The following is a 17,778-nucleotide window of genomic DNA, read 5'->3' as shown; positions in this document are numbered from 1 at the left end:
GAGACCTGATTACAGCCTATAAATACTTGAGAAGGGATGGTGGGGAGGTGGGGGAAGGGCTCTTTACATTAGTGATGGGTGATAGAACAAGAGGAAATGGGTATAAGCTTAGTCAGGGGAGATTCAGGTTGGATGTTAGGAAGTATTTCTTCTCTGAAAGGGTTGTCAGCCACTGGAATAGGCTGCCCAGGGAGGTGGTTGAGTCCCCATCCCTGGATGTGTTTAAGAATAGGCTGGATGATCTGCTAAGCGATATGGTTTAATGGGGATTAGGGATGGTTGGACTCGATGATCTCTAAGGTCTTTTCCAACCTAGAAATCTATGAATCTATGAATCTATGAATCTGGAAGTGGATGGGAACCAAAGTCCTCTTAGGCACAGGTCAAAACATTCCCTTAGACACTGGCAGTTTGCTCCTTGGTATTTCTTGCATGTAGACACGCCAGGTCGAGCCAAGTGAATAACATGTAAAAGGCTGAAGCAGAGAGAGGCAAAAGCTTGGAAGGAAGCAGCTTGGATAATGCTGGTTTCACTGCAGAAGCTTCACATAATTTGCTGGAAAGAGGCCTACTTTGCCCCGGCACTGTCCCCGCCACCAGCCTTCATCTACCATCTCGATGTGTGTGATTGTGTCATCGGGATCAAAAGAAATCTCATCATCTCCATCTGCAAAAATTGTTCAGAAAAGATAGTTACAATGCGAATATAACCCCAGTGAGAGCTGTTTTTACATCCCTCCTCCAACCCCCACCCACAGGAGGAGAATACAGAACAAGCATTCTGATAACCCTCAGAGTTTCTCTCATCCAACCCTCATCAAACAGCACAGATAAACCAAAGAGAAAGACTTCACAGACAAAGATGAAGCTTTTGTGTTCCCAAGTCAGGTTTCATTCTGCCTTCCAAGAGGAAGATATTTAAACCACCGAGTAAAACTCTTTTCACCACTGCTTATGGTGTAAGCCACCACCTCCCGCCGCATTGCCACGGCCAGCTCCCAGTGCCTCTCCCCACAGCCTGGATGGCAGACCCACCTCCCTGGTAATCGTAGAGAGCCACTGCACAGGTGCCAGGTTTCTCCACCTCATAAACATTGTCCATTTCCCCTGCAGAAGACAGGACAGGCAGATGAGAAGGTGGCTGAAAGCAGCCACATAGAGCTGGTCAGTGCCACCCTCCACCCAGCTGCCAGCCGTGGGGTAAGCCACATCCAAACCCTGTCAACAAGGAGAAGTGTACCATGGCTCAAAGCAAGGTACGACTTCCCTTGCCTTCAGCAAGGACAGAGGCGGGTTCTGATGTTTCATGTTCCTCTCCCAAGAAAAAGGCTGGACATAACTCCAGCCTCTCCGCTTACCATCATCAGTGGCAGCGAAGCTGCGACAGAAACCTCAAGAGCAGCCCATGCGGTTTGTTTTTGTGCCTGGAGTTAGACTGCTGTCCCGGGTTGGGCTGGGACAGAGTTAATTTTCACAGGAAGCTGGGAGGAGACCCAAACTGGTCAGGGGGATAGCCCATACCATATGATGTCATGGTCAAGGTATATACTGGGGGAGCTGGCCAGGGGAGGGGCATCACAGATCAAGAATGGGCTGGGCATCGGGTTCCAGGTTCTGGGTGGTGATCAACTCTATCCCTCACTTTGTGTTGTTCTTTTATTAGTATTACTGTTATTATCCCTTCTCTTCTCTTTTTGTGCTGTCCTATTAAACTGTCTTTATCCCAACCCACGGGTTTTACCTTTTTCTTCTGATTTCTCCTCCCCATCCTACCAAGCAGGAAGGATTCAGCGAGTGGCTGCATGGCAGCTTGGCTGTTGGCTGGGTTAAACCATTACAACCACCCTGCACTCCTCACACTCAGGAGACACCACCAGATCAGGTCTCACCACCATGAGCCATTTGAGTGACAGGCTGAATTAACGGGACACCCCAGAACTCGGTGCAGCGCTGGCAGTCGCCTGCCAGGAAACAGCACACCGAGTGCATCAGTCCAGGTCCAGCTTCTTCAGAGCCCACGGCAGCCCTCTGGTCCTCCTGCCGGTGTCCTGCTCCAGCAGAGATACTTGCTGCTTGGCCCAGCATCCCATGCAGCTGCTCTCACACCTTGGAGCCGGGCAAGGGAGTGGGAGATGACCAAGTCTCTATCATCATGGGCTGCTGCCCTGACCACAGGAGACTTCAGGATACAAATTCCCTCTAGAGTCTGTCCTGTACATCCAGTGAGATAAGCAGCCAGACACAAGTTCCCTAAGACACGGGCTCTTCCATCAGTACTCACCTAAGTGGGGCTGACTCTGGCTGGGCTCCTCAGGAAGGATCTCTTCATAGTCCTCACCTCCATCTCCTCCTTGGTCATAGATGGCATCCAGATTTTCCAAGGGTGCTGGCAGCTCCTCATAGTCAGCACCTCCACCGGTACTGTCACAGTAGTCAGAGTGCTCTGGCAGCTCCTCATAGTCTCCACCGACATCCAAACCCTCACTGTAGATGGGCTGATCCTGGCTGGGGATCTTGCACAGCTCTTCGCCCAGATCTGCTGGCCTTGGTGGCAAAGTGGGTGGTGTTTCCTCATCCTCCCATTTTGCCTCCTGCCACGAAGTGAGACAGTGACAGGAAAGTCACCTGCAGAGCACCCACTGCAGGCTCTCCCATGACTGCACATTACCCAATACAAGGGAGCCCGTTCCACTGCAGGTGCTGTTAGTGCTACCGTGACACAAACGAAGTGTCATCCTCTGTACAACAGGGAGACAGCTCAGCCATTACGTCTGTGCTGAACTGGCACCTGGGATTGCTGTGAAGACCCCCATGGCTCATGTATTTGAACCCCTCTCACATACTTAGCTACAGCTACTGTACTGCCACTGCATGGACGCGCTCCAAGAGCCCATTTCTTGGTGTAAGGCGCTGTGCAGCCATGTCCCATCACCACCCCAACGTTTCCGCCCTCGCCACTTCTTCCTGCAAGGCTGCCCATGAAGCGCAGCCCCGTCCCAGGCGCAGTCCCTCCCCTGCTCCCTTCCCTGGCTCTCCCCAGCCCGCCGTGGCACCTGTTCTCCCGACACAGGCCTGTCTGGGTCAGCACTCCGGGGCACCCTTGCTGGCACGGCGGCAGAGGCTGCCTCTGTGTGGTCCTTCTCTCTCTGTGGGATTTCCTGCTGGAGAAAAGTCATTAAATTCCCTCAATCCCTTTGAATGAGGTCCAGAGTAATGTCTGTTCCCACTCCCAACAGAACAACTCAGAAAATTTTCTTTCAGTGTAAATCTGCCCTGGCTCACAGAGCAACCCTCAGTTTTCCTCCAGCTGAAATCTGTTCAGCTCCCATAACCCTGCCCTGGGAACGGGACACCAGCAGCCCTGTAAGGACTGCGGGGTCTGCAGAAAGTAGCCTCAGGGAGGGAACGTACCAGGGAGTGCGTTATTGGTGAACCTTATCTTCACATCGAATGCAGAAAGAGCACAATGTAGAAGGCGGCCCTGAAAAGGTGAGGGTTTGGGTGCAATCTGCAGTCTGGAGAACGCTGAAGGCAGGCTGCTGGGACGGCCACCCCGGGGAGCTGGGACGGCACTGTGCTTGCCAGGCACCAGAGGCAAGAAGGAGCGCAGGGCAGAGCACAGCGGGTCACGGCTGGGTGCAGCACGTCCTCAGCCGTGTGCCAAAAAGGAAAACCCAGTGACAACTATGAAGTTCCCCGGCAGTCCCTGGCAGTCGCAGGGAAGCAGTTTAGGCAAGAGGTTACTGTAAAGCAATCAAGTAGGCGGCCATGAGGCTGCACGGCCCTCAGGAAAAGCCTGCTTCATAAGCCCTGGTGTACATGGCAAGGTGGCCATGGCGCACCTTCTGCCGAGGGGCCTGGCGCTCCCGAGCCTGCCGTCTCGCCCGGTCCTCCTCTGCCCGCCTTCTGCTCTCCTCCTCTGCCGACCTGGCCATGTTTTCAAACCGTGACCGCAGGCTGCTGGTGCCACTGGAAGCTCCTGTGTGAAAGAGAGCTGATCATGCCGACCCAGTGGCTCCCTTCCACCACTCCACACATCCAGGAGAAACCCAGACCTCCACCTCTGCCAGAGAAACTTGCAGTTCATCCACCTTCTCCTGCCCCTCAGCACAGATTAAATCCACATCCCACCACAGCACCTGCCTCCCAGTGTGCTGCCCCCGAGGGACCATGCAGCCCACAGGGTCCCACCCAGCCCAGGGCTGGTGCTCAGTTGTCTCACCTGCCTCCAGTGGTCTGGTTTTCTCGTACGAGGAGGTGGGAGCTGCCATCTCATTAAAGCCAGCAGCACTCTGCAAGAGGAAGCGAATGAACATTAGTGTTGGGTGATAGGACAAGAGGAAATGGGTATAAGCTTAGTCAGGGGAGGCTCAGGTTGGATGTTAGAAAGTATTTCTTCTCTGAAAGGGTTGTCAGCCACTGGAATAGGCTGCCCAGGGAGGTGGTTGAGTCCCCATCCCTGGATGTGTTTAAGAAAAGGGTGGATGATCTACTTAGGGATATGGTTTAATGGGGATTAGGGACGGTTGAACTCGATGATCTCTAAGGTCTTTTCCAACCTAGAAATCTATGAATCTATGAATCTATGAACCTATGAAGTGTCCGGCTCGTTAGGTGAGGCCAGTGCTGAGATTCCTGCTGGGTCGGGCTGCTGGTGGCTGCGAGCTTTGCTCCCAGCTGTGTCTGTACCAGTGCCATGGCCCTGGGGAGGCTGCTGGCTGCAGCCCCACTCTCCTGATGCTGCCCTACACCGCGGGAGCACCTGCTGCCCTCCAGCCACAGGCCAGGGCTGCTCCTGCTGGAGGTGGCCCTCCAAGGGCTGACAAGGCTACGCGGAGCCACGCGGAAGAGGCTGCACAGCGGCAGATGACTGCTGCACGCAGCAGCAAAGCTGGGTGCTCAAGCAGAAGCGCTCACCAGTAACGCGGTTTTTTCCCTTTCTCTTCCAATTCTCCTCCCCATCTCACCAAGCAGGAAGGATTCAGAGAGTGGCTGCCTGGTGGCTTAGCTGCTGGCTGGGTTAAACATAACATTGTTGCTAAGAAATCAAGGATTTTTCAACTTCCCATGCTTTGCTAGTGTGCGGGTGCACAAGAACTGGGAGGGAGCACAGCCCAAATTGGCCAATGGGATAATCCAGACCATGTGACATCATGCTCAGCATGTAAAGCTGGGGAAGGAGGAAGCGGGGACGTTTGGAGCGATGGTGCTCATCTTCCCAAGTCACCATCACGCGTGCTGGAGCCCTGCTGTCCTGGAGATGGCTGAACACCCGCCTGCCCACAGGAAGGAGTGAACGAATTCCTGGTTTTGCTTTGCTTGCGTGCACAGCTTTTGCTTTACCTGTTAAACTGCCTTTATCTCAACCCACGAGTTTTCTCACTTTTACTCTTCTGATTCTCCCCCGATCACACCGGGGGCGGGGGGAAGTGAGCGAGGAGCTGCATGGTGTTCGGTGCCGGCCAGGTTAAAACCATGACAGCCTGGTTCTAGCCCAGACACAAAACCTGAACATCTAGCAAACTGGACAACTCTTCTCATGCAGGGTTGATCCTTGCCAATCCCACTCCTGTTGGGTTTTGTTAAGGTTTGCAGGCAGATACCCAGGCCCTGGCCTGAGATTCAGCTAACTGAATAGACCTTAAGAAACTCCTGGACAGGACAGAAAGATCTGCAGAAGGCAGCAACACAGAGAAGCTGGTGAGTTGCAGACGGCACCGTGAGGAATGGCCAGATTTCACCTGTAGCTAAGGAGGAGCGATATGGGGCCAGTCACTCCCACACAAAGCCATAGCAGCTGGAGAACAATGTGAGAGGATAAGGAACCATATACCAGAGAAGCCACAGATCTGCGTCAGATATGGCGAGACCGGGGACATCTGCAAGTTGGCTGCTTGAAGGACCAAAGATTCAAGCCAGCTGCTGGGAGCCTCACTTATGTGTGGGTATGACAGCTACTAACCAGCTGCACACCTTGAGCAAGAACAGCCAGAGGAGCGGCAGCCACAGCGCTGTCACCTTCTGGCTGGAGGCAGTCCAGGGCAGGAACTGTCTGCGTACTGCTCTCTGCATGATCACCACCTACCAGCCAGTGCACCCTCAGTCTGATCCAGCGCTTCTCCTGTGTAAGAGACAGCTCCTGCATGGTGCAATGGCCTGTGGCCTCTCAGACTTCTCTCAAGGCTGCACTCACAAAACTTCATCTCCAAGGAGCTATCACTGCCCATCATGACTGTACTAGTACACACGGGGCCTGCAGGAGTGACGGCACGCAGCCAGCCAGAACACTCCCAGTATCTCCAATGGTACTGGATATCCAGGAGGACGCAGTCTGATGCCCTTAGAAGGCTCTTCACTGGCTCTGCTATTAAATCCTGCCCCAAGAGAAAGCAAGTGCATGACTGTTCAGTCTGAGAGCGGAATGACTCAAAAGCAGCTGTGAACGGAAAAAAACATTTTCTTCCTGGCATTATGGCCTCCCCAGGCTGCATTCCTCTGCATCCTCTGGTGTTCACACTGCACCAGTTCCCCCACCCTTGCCATAGCTGCGCACTGAGCAGGGGGACCGCATCTCCATCTGGGAAGTCTCTTCTCTCGCAGCAGCGCGAGGAGCAGTGATGAGGAGGAAGCAATTGCAGGCTGCAGCATGCAGTCTTACCTTATCTACTCTGTCCTTCTGCACCCCGTAACGGCCTCCAAACCCTTTGGCATAGTCTGTATGGAAAAAATGAGGCTACTTTATAATATTTTATATTGTGTGTGCACCTCAGGCTTCAGTATGTTGTGACCAGTGAGACGAGTTAGCTTTGTCTGCATCTTAGCACATACGGAACTAAACAGAGGTAACAGGTAATACAAGCCAATCGTTCTGGACAATAGCTTTTAAGACCAATATTTCACTCCCTTCAGCGAAGCACACAGGTGTTCCGTGCCATACGCTGGCAAATCTGCTTCCAAGGCACTGGAGTGAGAAGCCAGTCATGCCATTTGAGTGCAATGTGGCCTTGTTCACTTAAGCTCAACATACAGGAGTCAAGCCATTCCTGGAACCTGCTCTGCCTCATTCTCATGTGCTCATCTTTTTAATGAGCTTATGATCAGGAATGTGTCTCCCCGAGAAAGCACAGTACAGTCTGGGAAGCCTGACTCAAAGACTTGCGTTCAGTATCTCCCACTGATCCACACATGCACCTACTCTGGCAGAGTTCTCCCTTGTGCTCTGGGGGTTCACAATGTCCCAGCTGCTCCACAACATGCTGTGCACGTTCAGTTTTCAGCAGCTGGATCTCTGTCAAGTATGAACCACTAGCTCTAGGTCTGTGTGTGCTCCAAGAAAACTGTGCTGCCACTTCTGGCAGCATTGCCCTACCTGTTTGGGATGCATGGGGCTGCACTTCCTCCTGATGGTCCCAGCCAAGGGCACTCTTGTCCTGACGATCCCTCTGGACTCCGAACTTCCCACCAAAGCCCACAGAATAGTCTTTAGCCACAGGGATCCAAATCAGGGCATGGAAAGGAACAGACAAGGGAGAGAAAGAGAAAAGTGGCAGCACTGTGAGCTCAGGCTGTTCTCACAGGGGCAATAGCTTTCACAGCCCAGGACTTAAAAACATGGAGCAAGGCCAGATTTCCCCACTGGTGGCTCCAGCAACAGTCCTCCCTCCTCCCTGGGACATGTCACCTGCTATTAGCACCTGCCTGGGCTTCCCCTGCACCCTTCCTTTCATGATATACTGCCCAGGAGATCCCTGTGCCCATAGAAATCTGCTGCTTCTCTTCATTGAGCCTGAACGTTTTCCAGCAGTCATGTACCATGCAATGGCTTTTCTCACCTGCTCCAGTCTCTTGCTGCAAGCAGTGGGCACCTGACAGCTGCCCGTAGCTCTTCCACTATTCATGCAGCATGTTACAAAAACCAAGTACAGTGCCCCACAGCCCCAGTAGGCATAGTCCCAAGCTCCAGTCCTGAGCTGCCAAGCTGCCATCGGGCTCCCCCAACTCACCTTTCTGAGAGTCATGCTTCTCCGCCTGGCTCTTGTAGTCGAATCCCACTGCTGCTTTGTCTACCTTGTCCTTCTCCACACCGTAACGGCCACCAAAGCCCTTGGAGTAATCTGAGGTGATGCATGGAGTGAAATCCTGCCCCAAGCATGGGGCTGGTGAGGGGAGGGGGTAAAGATGGAGAGCCACACTGGGGAGGCGCACCAGGGAGGAGGAAGAGCATCAGGGATGATGGAAAACACTACAAAAAGCAAGGGGTTTGGAGGGGACAGAGCGGCCAGCAGGGAGCACCATGAGGGCCCATGGGAACGGGTGCGCAGGGCAAGCATGGGTCATGGCAGCACAGCGGCCCGATAGCAGCGACACGGCAGGCTGAGGGGGCAAGGAAGAAAAGCAACATGCCAAGGGCAGCTGGGGAGGCAGCGAGAGCTCGGCCACCCACGGATGCAAAGCCAAGGCAAGACTTGGGCACTGACAGCCTGGGCGTCCACCCGCTCACGCATCGCAGAGCGAGGATTTCAGCCTGTGCCCTGCTGGTCTGTGAATAAGGACATTGAGCCCTTGAAAGTACAGAAGAAATGGAAACTTTTGTTACATGGCTTACATTTGCTATCATGGAATCTCAGCTTCTACAAGGAAACCACTGGCTCTGCGTGCTGCAGCGAAGGCTGAAATGTTTCTGGAGATACGCTCCAGCTCTCCTCCCAGACCGCCTCTGGTACGCTCCACCATACGTGATAGAGCACAGCACGTCCTCCTCGCGCCTCCCCTTCTTCCATCTTCTAAACTGGTAATGAATTAACTACTTCAGCTGTGTTCAGTTACTCTCTAATGACCACCTTGTTATTACTGGCTGACGTCCTACGAAATTCCAGCCTCTGGCCTAGCTGCTGGCTGCACAGAGCCACTTTCCTTTCAGAGACCTGACGTGCCAGCTCTGACTCCAACTCCTGCCCTTCAGAAGGAGAAAATCACAGTCACCGCTCTTTGTTCCCTGACCCCATTCTTACAGGTCTGCAGCTCACAGGAATGAGTTGGGGCTCCTTCAGCAAATTCAGCCTTATCAGTCCATGAAGACTGGGACCTAGAGAAATATGCACGAAAACTTTTTGCATTCAAGAATGGCTCTCTGTTCCACAGAAGCTCACTCACTTAACGATTAATCTGTAACTCCTAGAAATTTCTTAAACTTTTCTTGATTAAACTATTATTTACCCACTAGGCCATTATGAAATGGACTTTTTGGGATGCCGTTTTCAGCAAATATAGATTTTGACTGTTACCTTGATGCTGGAGTTTTCAGTATGGACACATTTTTATGAAAAACAATCCAAACACTTTTCCCTATTTCTAACATTTTCATTTTGTCCTGAGGAATTTCTGTGGTTTTACGCAGCCTGATTAATTTCTATGTCTACAATCTAGTACACAATTCCTCTTATACAGGAATATGTTAACGTAGCACAACTGCATGTCATTCGTTAATTTAAGATCAACCAATAATGCCTCAAAACATCTTCCTTCTTTTATAGTTTCCTCTGAAATGAACAAGATTCAGTTCTTCTTTTCTTGGTAATACAGTATTCCTCACATTTATCCAAAACAGTAACAGACCTTGCCCTCTCATCTCCTCTTGGCTGCAGAGTATTTAAATATCTTTAGTTTCAGTTCTTGCAATGTTCTTAACGAATAGCTGCTTGTACGCACATGTCAAAGTTTGGTCGAATCATTTCCAGAATTCTGCAAAAGTTTGGGTGCTGTACAGGCTTTCGTTTCCATATCCATTGTCGTGCCTTTTCTTATATGCCGCGTTTTCAGAAATCACTTCCCACGTCCTACAATGCTGGGGTTCCCCCTGGAGCAGTTGGTCAGAAGGACTTTTAGAGGAAAGGGAGTATCAGCCATCCCTCGGGGGTGCACGTGGGGGTGTCTCCTCTGCTCAGCCATGCCACGGTTTTCATCAAAGCAAAAGGCAGAGACAAGCGGAGTGTAAAACAGAAGGATGGTGACAGGACAGTGGGGAATGGGGCCACAAGGGTGACTGACTGGGAACGGGACTTTGAAACAAGTGACAGGAGGTGGGTAACAAAGGAGGCTGTGCCCCAGCAGACAGCACAGGCTATGGGGAGCAGAAGAGAAGCTGGGCAAAGTGTCAAGGGGCCACACATGCCCGTGGACTTGCCTTTCTGAGATGAGTGTTTCTCCACCTCACCCTTGTATTCAAAGCCCAGTGCTGACTGGAACAAGAAGGGGAGGAATGTCAGTCATCCTGAGAACTGAGCTGGGACTCACCCACCCTCCGCCAGCCTGGGACATGCACTGCAACATGCAGGCACCTGGCCACTCCTTGGCTGGCACAGGCCTCCTCAGCCTCCACACCACCCCTGCTTGCCATGTGGCAGCGTGTCCAGGAACTGGCCCTTGCAAGGGAGGAGGACCACAACCAAGTAGGAGGACCACAACCTGGACCTCACACCCCATCAGCAGGCAAGGCGGCTGGGCAGTGTCTGACACCAGAATGTGCATGGGAGAGACAGCATCCTGCTGTCCCCATCCAGTCCTGCCATGACCACTCACTGTGCATGGCACAGCTTGGAGGTCTGGAGATGCAAAACACCACAGCCCTCAAAACAAACATGGTGCTGCCTGGACAGGACAGTGTGAGCATGTTAATGCACACCAGAGAATTAATCTTCACAAGCGCCCTGCAATTCGTCATCACTCATCGTCCTGCACGTAGGAGGTGAGCTATGTGCTTCAGTGGTGACCACGGTGCATGGCATGCCTACACCTGCACCCACCAGCAATTGAAAAACTGCAGCCACAATCTCAAATGTACATATTTCAGCTGCCTTGTCCAACACACCTTGTCAGCTCGGTCCCGCTGGACTCCATACTTTCCCCCAAAGCCCTGGGCTGCATCCGTCTGCGAGGAGTGCTTCCCAACATCAGCAACGTACTCGTGGCCCACCGCACACTAAGAGAGACAGGACGACATGAGCACCCACAGTCAGCCTGGCAGGGCGGACAGAGGCCCACGCACCACACACTTGCTCTGCCCCACTGCCGAGACGCTTGCAGCCACAAGGTGACAAGCCCAAACTGATCATGCTGGTGGTAGTGATGGCCCACACGCAGCCCTTGGCAGTACCAGCTCTGCTCTGAGACCTGTGATGCAGCTTCAAGGGCAGCCATCCCACACACCCAAGCCCAGTGCCAGCTCATCATGCAAACCGTAGGATGCTGAATGCAGAGTGGAGTGGTGGATACTCACATGGGGAAACTGAGGAGAAAAGTGAGGACAGGCATGCACAACTGAAAACTTACAGGCAGCAGGTCTGGTACCTGCTATTTTCTGTGTCTGTGAATATCTGGGATCACCCTTTATACCTACCACAGGCCAGGCAACAGTCCCTATGCTCCCTGCAGGAGGTGGTGTGGCCGGGAACTGCACACTCCTCAGGAGCAGGGCCAGCAGCTGAACACTTGCAGCATCTTGGTACGAATGGATGAAGGCCGAGGAGCTGCTCAACAAAAATATCCTCACTCCACTCTGGAAGAAGGGGCTGAGCATGGCTGCTCCATTTCGGCCTCCTGGAAATGTCTGTTTCTCACCCTGCCATTCTGGTATCGTGCACACCCACAGTGACCCCATATAGTGAATACTACTGCAATCTTATCATCTTGCGATGGAGAACGTGAGGAGAGAATTATTATTCATTAGTTCTCCAAACACAAGTAGGGAGGCACCTAATTTAATTCACATGCAGCAGGTTTGAAACAAGCCACAGAAAGTCCTTCTTCACAGCTAAGGGGAGCGCTGGAAGGAAGTTCCAGAGACAAATTATACATATGGATTCAAACAGATCCTGGAGACAGATTACTGGCTAGCTAGACGTGTGAATCTGTGCAGACACGCCAGCTCTCTGTTCTCTCCCTTCAGGGTCAGGCCAGAAAACAGGGATGCTCTTTCCTTTATGAGAAAAAGACTTTTCCACTGAGGTCCAAGAAAGCTCTCTACAACTGTTACCTTATCCATTCGGTCTCGCTCTGTTCCAAATTTGCCCCCATAGCCATAGGAGGCCTTGGGGCCACTCTCCAGCTCCTTCTTCTTGATGACCTCATGCTCCTCTGACACCTTGTTCCTCAGCTGATGGATGCTGGTGAGACAGAGAGAGTCAGGGCAAGTCACTGTGGGATTGTGCCGACCCATGCAGCCAGCTGGAGCATCCCTATGCCACTGTCCCAGCAGAGCAGGACACGAACCCATTGCTAGCTGCCACCGGGTGCCCACGCTGGGCCCCTCTACGTGGTAGCCACACACACGCAGCCACTGTACTGTGGCAGGAGACGATGCCACCCTGGGGGCTGGCAAAGGATCCAGAGTGGTTGGCCCAGCAGGTACATCCAGCCCCCACCCTGCAGTGCCCGCTCAGGGCTAGTGTTCGCCAGGAGCCCTCGCTTTCCCTTTCCTGTGCGCTGCACCAGCCACACCGTGCAGGGCAGTGCTGGGATGTCCCGAGGGAGCTGCTGGACAGGGTCAGCCTTGGAGAGGGAAGGGGCAGGAAGTCTTTGCCGTCTGAACGTACGTGGAAGTTAACCCCTCGCAGCATCACAGGCGCCTGCGAATTCCGCCCCCGGTGCACCACCCGCACCGCGCACCGAGAGCCGGGATGCGGGCGGCAGCGCCCGGGCGGTGGCAGCGCGGCCCCGGGGCGCTGCTCGCCCGGGACGGGGCCGCCCCTCCCCGGCACCCTGCTGCCTTGCGAGGCCGAGGGCGCACCCCGAGCGAGGCGCCCCGAAAGAGGGGAGAGGCCCCGACGGGCAGCGCGGGGCGGGCGGCGGGACGGCCCCCCCGGGCCGCCCTGCCCCGCGGCGCACAGGCCCGTATCTGGCGGGCTTCGGCCGGCGCTGCCGCGGTGACGGCCCGCCCGCAGCCCCCGGGGCCCGGACGCCCGTCGGGGCAGCAGCGGCCGGGGCTGGCCCGCGCCCCGCCGCCCCCCGCCGCCCCCGCGCCCCGCCGCCCCGCACTCACTCGATGTGCTCGGCGCGTCCGGAGCCCGCGATGGTTTTCGCTCCCCAGCGCTGCTCCTTCTCGGAGATGTCGTTCTGCAGAGCGAACCGCAGCCGTCAGCGGCCCCGGGCGAGCGGGGCTCCGTCCCCCGGCGGCGCCCTCCCGCAGCCGCCGGGCTGAGCCCGGCCCCGGCGAGCCCGGCAAACCCGGGCCGGGGCGGGCGGGGAGACGCGGGCGGCTCCCGGGCACCGGCGGGAGGGGGGCGGCCGCGAGGCACAGCGGGGGCGGCCGGGGGTCCCGGGCGCCCCATCCCCGCCGGCCACCGGCGTCCTGCAGGGCGGGTCGCCCGGGGACGGCGGGTCCGTGACCGGGGACAGGGCGCGGGGCTGCGGGAAGCTCCATCCCTCTTCCTCAGGGAGGAGCTTGCAAACAAAAACGCTGTGGAAATTGTTTAGGAAAATATTGGAAGAATATTTCCAATATATTTCACTGAAGTGAACGTTTCACTCAAAGACTGCTGTTCTGCCTCGGCTTTGTTATGACACCACTTGTTTTGTCTTCTTTTTGAAGGTCTGAACATGTATTTGAGAAACTGAAGCATCAATAAACTTTCCTAACAAAAGGTAAAGCTAAAAATATGTATATACAAAACAATAAAAATACAAAGTCTTATTCTGTTCAGGCTTATTTTAAATGCTTCCACAAATAGAAGAAATTAAGTAAAACTAACAGACAAAAATTTTGACAGCATATAATTTTTTTAAGCATTAATAATTTGGAATTTTGAGGAGGGAACTTGCTTTTCTGTCCCAAACTAGAATTTCTTACTGGAAATAACGAGTCAAGACTGAACCTCAAAAATATAGGACTCGTGTAACAGAAGAGACCATCCATCAAGAAACTATCTTGGAAAGGAAACTGAAATCTCAACAGAGGCCAGAGGGAACTATGGCTGTAAAGCACAGCTGGCGCTCCTTGGTGCCAGGAGGAGCAGGACTTTGGCTGTGCCATATGCTCCTAAGAGGTTTAGAAAAAGGGTATGATGAATTCAAGATGCCAATGTCTTGAGATAGTAAAGGACTGTTTAGGTTTACAAAATACAGGAGACAAAGCAGTGCAGAAAAATCTTGTGATGCCAAATCAGTGAGTGATAAAATTGTAAATGGTTAGTGTTAATAAGTACAAAAGTACGAAAAAATAATTCTTAACTATATGTGCACAATGATGGTTCTGAATATTTACCATTCGGGAGGGAGTATGAAATATGAAATTACGTGCAATTATGTAGAAGAGTAGCAAATACAGAACTGGCCAAAAAGCCAAAGTGTGAGTGTCTTATTAGGAAAGGAATAGAGAATCAAATCGAAAATGAAACTCATGACACTGTCTGAATGCGGGGGGGTTCCCACATGCTGAGCCCTTCTATTCTCTAACCATCTTGCCTAGAGAATTGGACTAGACAGAAAACGAGGCTATTTAGAGGCATGGAGCTGCATCTGCACAAGGTGACCATAAATAGAGCAGGATTCTTCCATCTGGAAAAAAGACATTTGAGGGCAATGCTGGAATCCTGTACAATTACAAAGTGTCGGAAAGAGAAAATGTAAGTTTTTGTTATTTCTTGTAACATAAATTGTGGGGAGGACTCAGTGAAGTTACCAGGGAGCAGGTTTAAAAGAAACTAAATATTCTATACTCCTGAAGTGATACTACTTGTAGTCAGATGTGGGGTACACTGCTGCAGGAAGTTCCGGAGGCTGAAAATAGGTACGAGTCAGAAATGGTTTAGATGACCTGACAGTACCTGCGAGGGCTTGGTGGGACTCGTCTGACCCTGCACAGCTGGCGGTACTGTCCGCTGGTTGAGCCCCGAGCCCCGGCCCAGCTGGCCAGCATATGCCGAGGGCCAGTGAACCCTTCAGACCGCCACCCCCACCAATAACATGGATCACCACACCAGACACTCACCACAAAGTCAGGATCAGTGTCCCAGTCATCTCCCTGAGCCTCAGCCTTCACTGACACGTCATGTCCCACGACTGCTTTCCACATCTGCGCGAGGAGGACAGGGTGTCACCCAGAGCCCAGCGCTGGGCGCTGCTGGCCCATGGCCACAGGCACGTCAGACCGCTGCAGCCATGGCACCACTCGGGCTGGAAGGGGCCCTTGCAGGCCGTTGCCCTGCCGACCTCTCTGTCCCTTGCACTGCACGGGACACCCCAAAATAGCTGCTCTTGGGCTCCAGAACCTCTTTCAGCAAAACACACAGGGATTTTAAGTGTAAACCACAGTCTTCGTGCACACTTCGTGCACACTGACACAGCTAAAATGCACACCCTTATTTTAATGCAAATTAGCACTAGCATCCAAATGCCAGATTCTGCTTTTCCAACATCCATTAATTTTCTGTGCTGTGGGAGACTGTTCCCAGCTTTAAGCTCCCTTGTGTTGAGCAGTCACGGCACACCACCAGCGGCCTTGGTTTGCTCTGCCACCGTGATACGATGCTTATTTACCTGACATTGGACTCCTCAAGTCTCTTGCCTGTTTTCCAACCTTTTAATCCCTGCTTAGTGTGCTAGAGAAGGTTCAGAGAAAAGCTGTGTGCTGGTCTGACAGTGCTGGTGCAGTGCGCTGCGTGGTGTTTGTGTCTGTCGTGTGGCAAAAACAGGAAATGGGACTGAAACTGTGAAGTGTGCAGGGCTGCAAAGGCTGAAGCTGCAGCGGTACGTCTTGGAGAGGCCATCCAGAAAGGCCTGGAGGAAGTGACAGGCCCAGGAAGAGGAAGTTAAATAAAAGTAGTGTGAAATCTAAAACTCCTGCAGTTCATTTTCAAGGTGACCGTGAGAAAAAGACTATGAAAAAGCCCCTCCCAAACAACACAGTTCTCACAAAACGAGAGAGGAGGAGGATGACATGGCTTCCTTGCCCGACACAACAGAGCAATCGTACTCAGCAGAGCTTTCGCGTCACCACCTGTTACTGCCTGTGGTGTCGAGGAGCCCCAAATTATTCTTCCTGTCACCCAAAGCAGCTTTTCACTGTAGCGCAGAGAAAGACCGAACAGAACGTGCAGCAAAGACTGGGCTGCTGCATCCCGTTCCACGTCTACCGTGAACGAGCCAACAGGAGGGATGAGAACTGCTTTGGGGTGGATCCTCATTTAACGGCATGCTTTTATGATGTGCTTCTCAGCCCCTCAATCCCACAGCTGTACTGCAGCCTTCAAACTGGCTCCAGGCGCCCAGGACAGTCTGTGCAAGCAGAAAGTTTGTGCTGAACAAGTAATTAACTGCAGAAGACAAAAAGCTGTTGAGTGAACAACCTTCCCATTCTGTACAGTGCACTGTGCAGCTCGTTTTCACACTGCCCTCACCACTTGTCTGCAGAACCAGCACTGTGAGACCTGGGAGCACAGCAAACAGACTGAGGGAGCACCGCAGGGACGAGCCTTTCTTTGGTTAAACAACAGCCAGATAGTTGGTGCAAGGAGAGGATGCAGGACCAAGGCAGATTTACTGTGAAAATCTGGCTTTAGACCTTCTCCAGGCTGCCTCAGGGGAACATAACCCAAACACACACAAACAAAAACCAAAAAGGTGGCATACTCCAGAACACAGCAGGTCTGTGACATACTCTGCTGTCCTTGTGTGCACTGACAGTAATCTTACGACAAACTGAATATATCTAATTGCAAACAGAAGCAGGGGAAGCAGGAAAGCTCATGTGGACAATGTAGCACAATCCAACACCACCTTTCATCTCCTTTTCCTCTCCCTAGTTCATTAGCACCTCTCACGCCAAGGATTTTTAAAGTTTGTGACTCATTTTTGTTAATGATAAAACAGCACAGGGCTGTTCAACAGGACAGCTGATTTGAGCAGCCAGCTCAAATGCAGGTGGATCAGGGTTTTAAATGCTGCTGTAAATGGTTCTTGACCACCTAGTCTCCAAAGCCACCCCTCGTGGATCTTGGGAACCATGACAAACCACAGACTGTGATCACACCACGAGGCTCCAGACACCCTCTGTAATGAGGAATATCAGCCAGAGTAGCATCTCAACCCTCTAGTTAGTCCCATTTTTTCCCTCAAAAGCATCCACTACAGCACAGATACAGGGGTACCACACTTAGAACAGTCATGCTGTTTGATTTGGAAGCATGGTTAGAGAATCTCAGACAGAAGAGCAACAACCATGAGCAAAGAACAAACAGAAGCAAATGCTGAGCACAAGCAACTCACACATGCTGGATCAAGAAGGAGTTTTCATTGCCCACCAAAACCCTACATTTTTCTGTTGTTTTTTTTTTTCTCTCTCCATTCTCAAAACCCACTCCGCTTTCTTACCTTAAAAGGCTCACCAGCTCCTGTGGGCTCGTTGCTTTTTGCTCAGGCACCTGTTGCCAGCGACAGCTTTTGGACTGCTCTGTGCTCTGAGTTCCTGTTTTAACTTCAGCTATCTTCATTTCCTGCCTCCCAGCCCCCAACTCTGCTCCAGTGGTGAGCACCAGAACCTGCCCCAGCGTGCTGCCATTCCCTCGCACGCTGCCTGTGCTCTGAGGCACTGGGAAGGCATATACCCAGGATATGAATCCTGACTCCAGGAGTAGCACTTGATGGGGCACAATTACATTTCTTAGAGTGCAAAACTAGATTGTGATCTCCATTTGCCATCTCTTCAAAAAAATCATTCCACCATAAAAGTTACAGAATTTGTTAAGAAATTTGACTCATTACAATTAAAAATATATATAAACACAC

At 52.5% G+C, this 17,778-nt stretch overlaps 1 protein-coding gene across 2 annotated transcripts; it reads right to left on the bottom strand.

The window, feature by feature from the left end:
* Positions 1-348: 348 nt before the first annotated feature.
* LOC104376979 (hematopoietic lineage cell-specific protein-like) lies at positions 349-17,497 on the bottom strand. Of its 2 annotated transcripts, none has more exons than XM_086609927.1 (15): positions 17,365-17,497; positions 14,984-15,067; positions 13,037-13,110; positions 12,032-12,161; positions 10,868-10,978; positions 10,184-10,238; positions 8,004-8,114; positions 7,370-7,480; positions 6,659-6,714; positions 4,223-4,292; positions 3,843-3,979; positions 3,054-3,161; positions 2,282-2,591; positions 1,036-1,107; positions 349-667 (listed from the first exon to the last, which is right to left on the bottom strand). In XM_086609927.1, the coding sequence occupies exons 2-15, from the start codon at positions 15,065-15,067 to the stop codon at positions 531-533; spliced, it is 1,566 nt and encodes a 521-aa protein (XP_086466053.1). In that variant the 5' UTR covers positions 17,365-17,497; the 3' UTR covers positions 349-530. The 2 variants fall into 2 exon arrangements, with proteins under 2 accessions (XP_086466053.1, XP_086466054.1); XM_086609928.1 differs by having other exon boundaries at positions 3,054-3,158.
* Between the last annotated feature and the right edge of the window lie 281 nt (positions 17,498-17,778).

Source organism: Tauraco erythrolophus, chromosome 4, assembly GCF_009769465.1.
Source record: "Tauraco erythrolophus isolate bTauEry1 chromosome 4, bTauEry1.pri, whole genome shotgun sequence".
Taxonomy (NCBI): domain Eukaryota; kingdom Metazoa; phylum Chordata; class Aves; order Musophagiformes; family Musophagidae; genus Tauraco; species Tauraco erythrolophus.
Note: the sequence above shows the minus strand (reverse complement) of the source record. Positions and strands in the feature narration are given on the sequence as shown.

Coding starts and splice junctions, on each gene's coding strand:
- LOC104376979 (XM_086609927.1), bottom strand. CDS start 15,067: ATGTGGAAAGCAGTCGTGGGACATGACGTGTCAGTGAAGGCTGAGGCT. Junction 8,115..10,183: donor GAAACACTCATCTCAGAAAG/GCAAGTCCACGG, acceptor GCATCACCTCAG/ATTACTCCAAGGGCTTTGGT. Junction 3,980..4,222: donor AACCAGACCACTGGAGGCAG/GTGAGACAACTG, acceptor TCTTTCACACAG/GAGCTTCCAGTGGCACCAGC.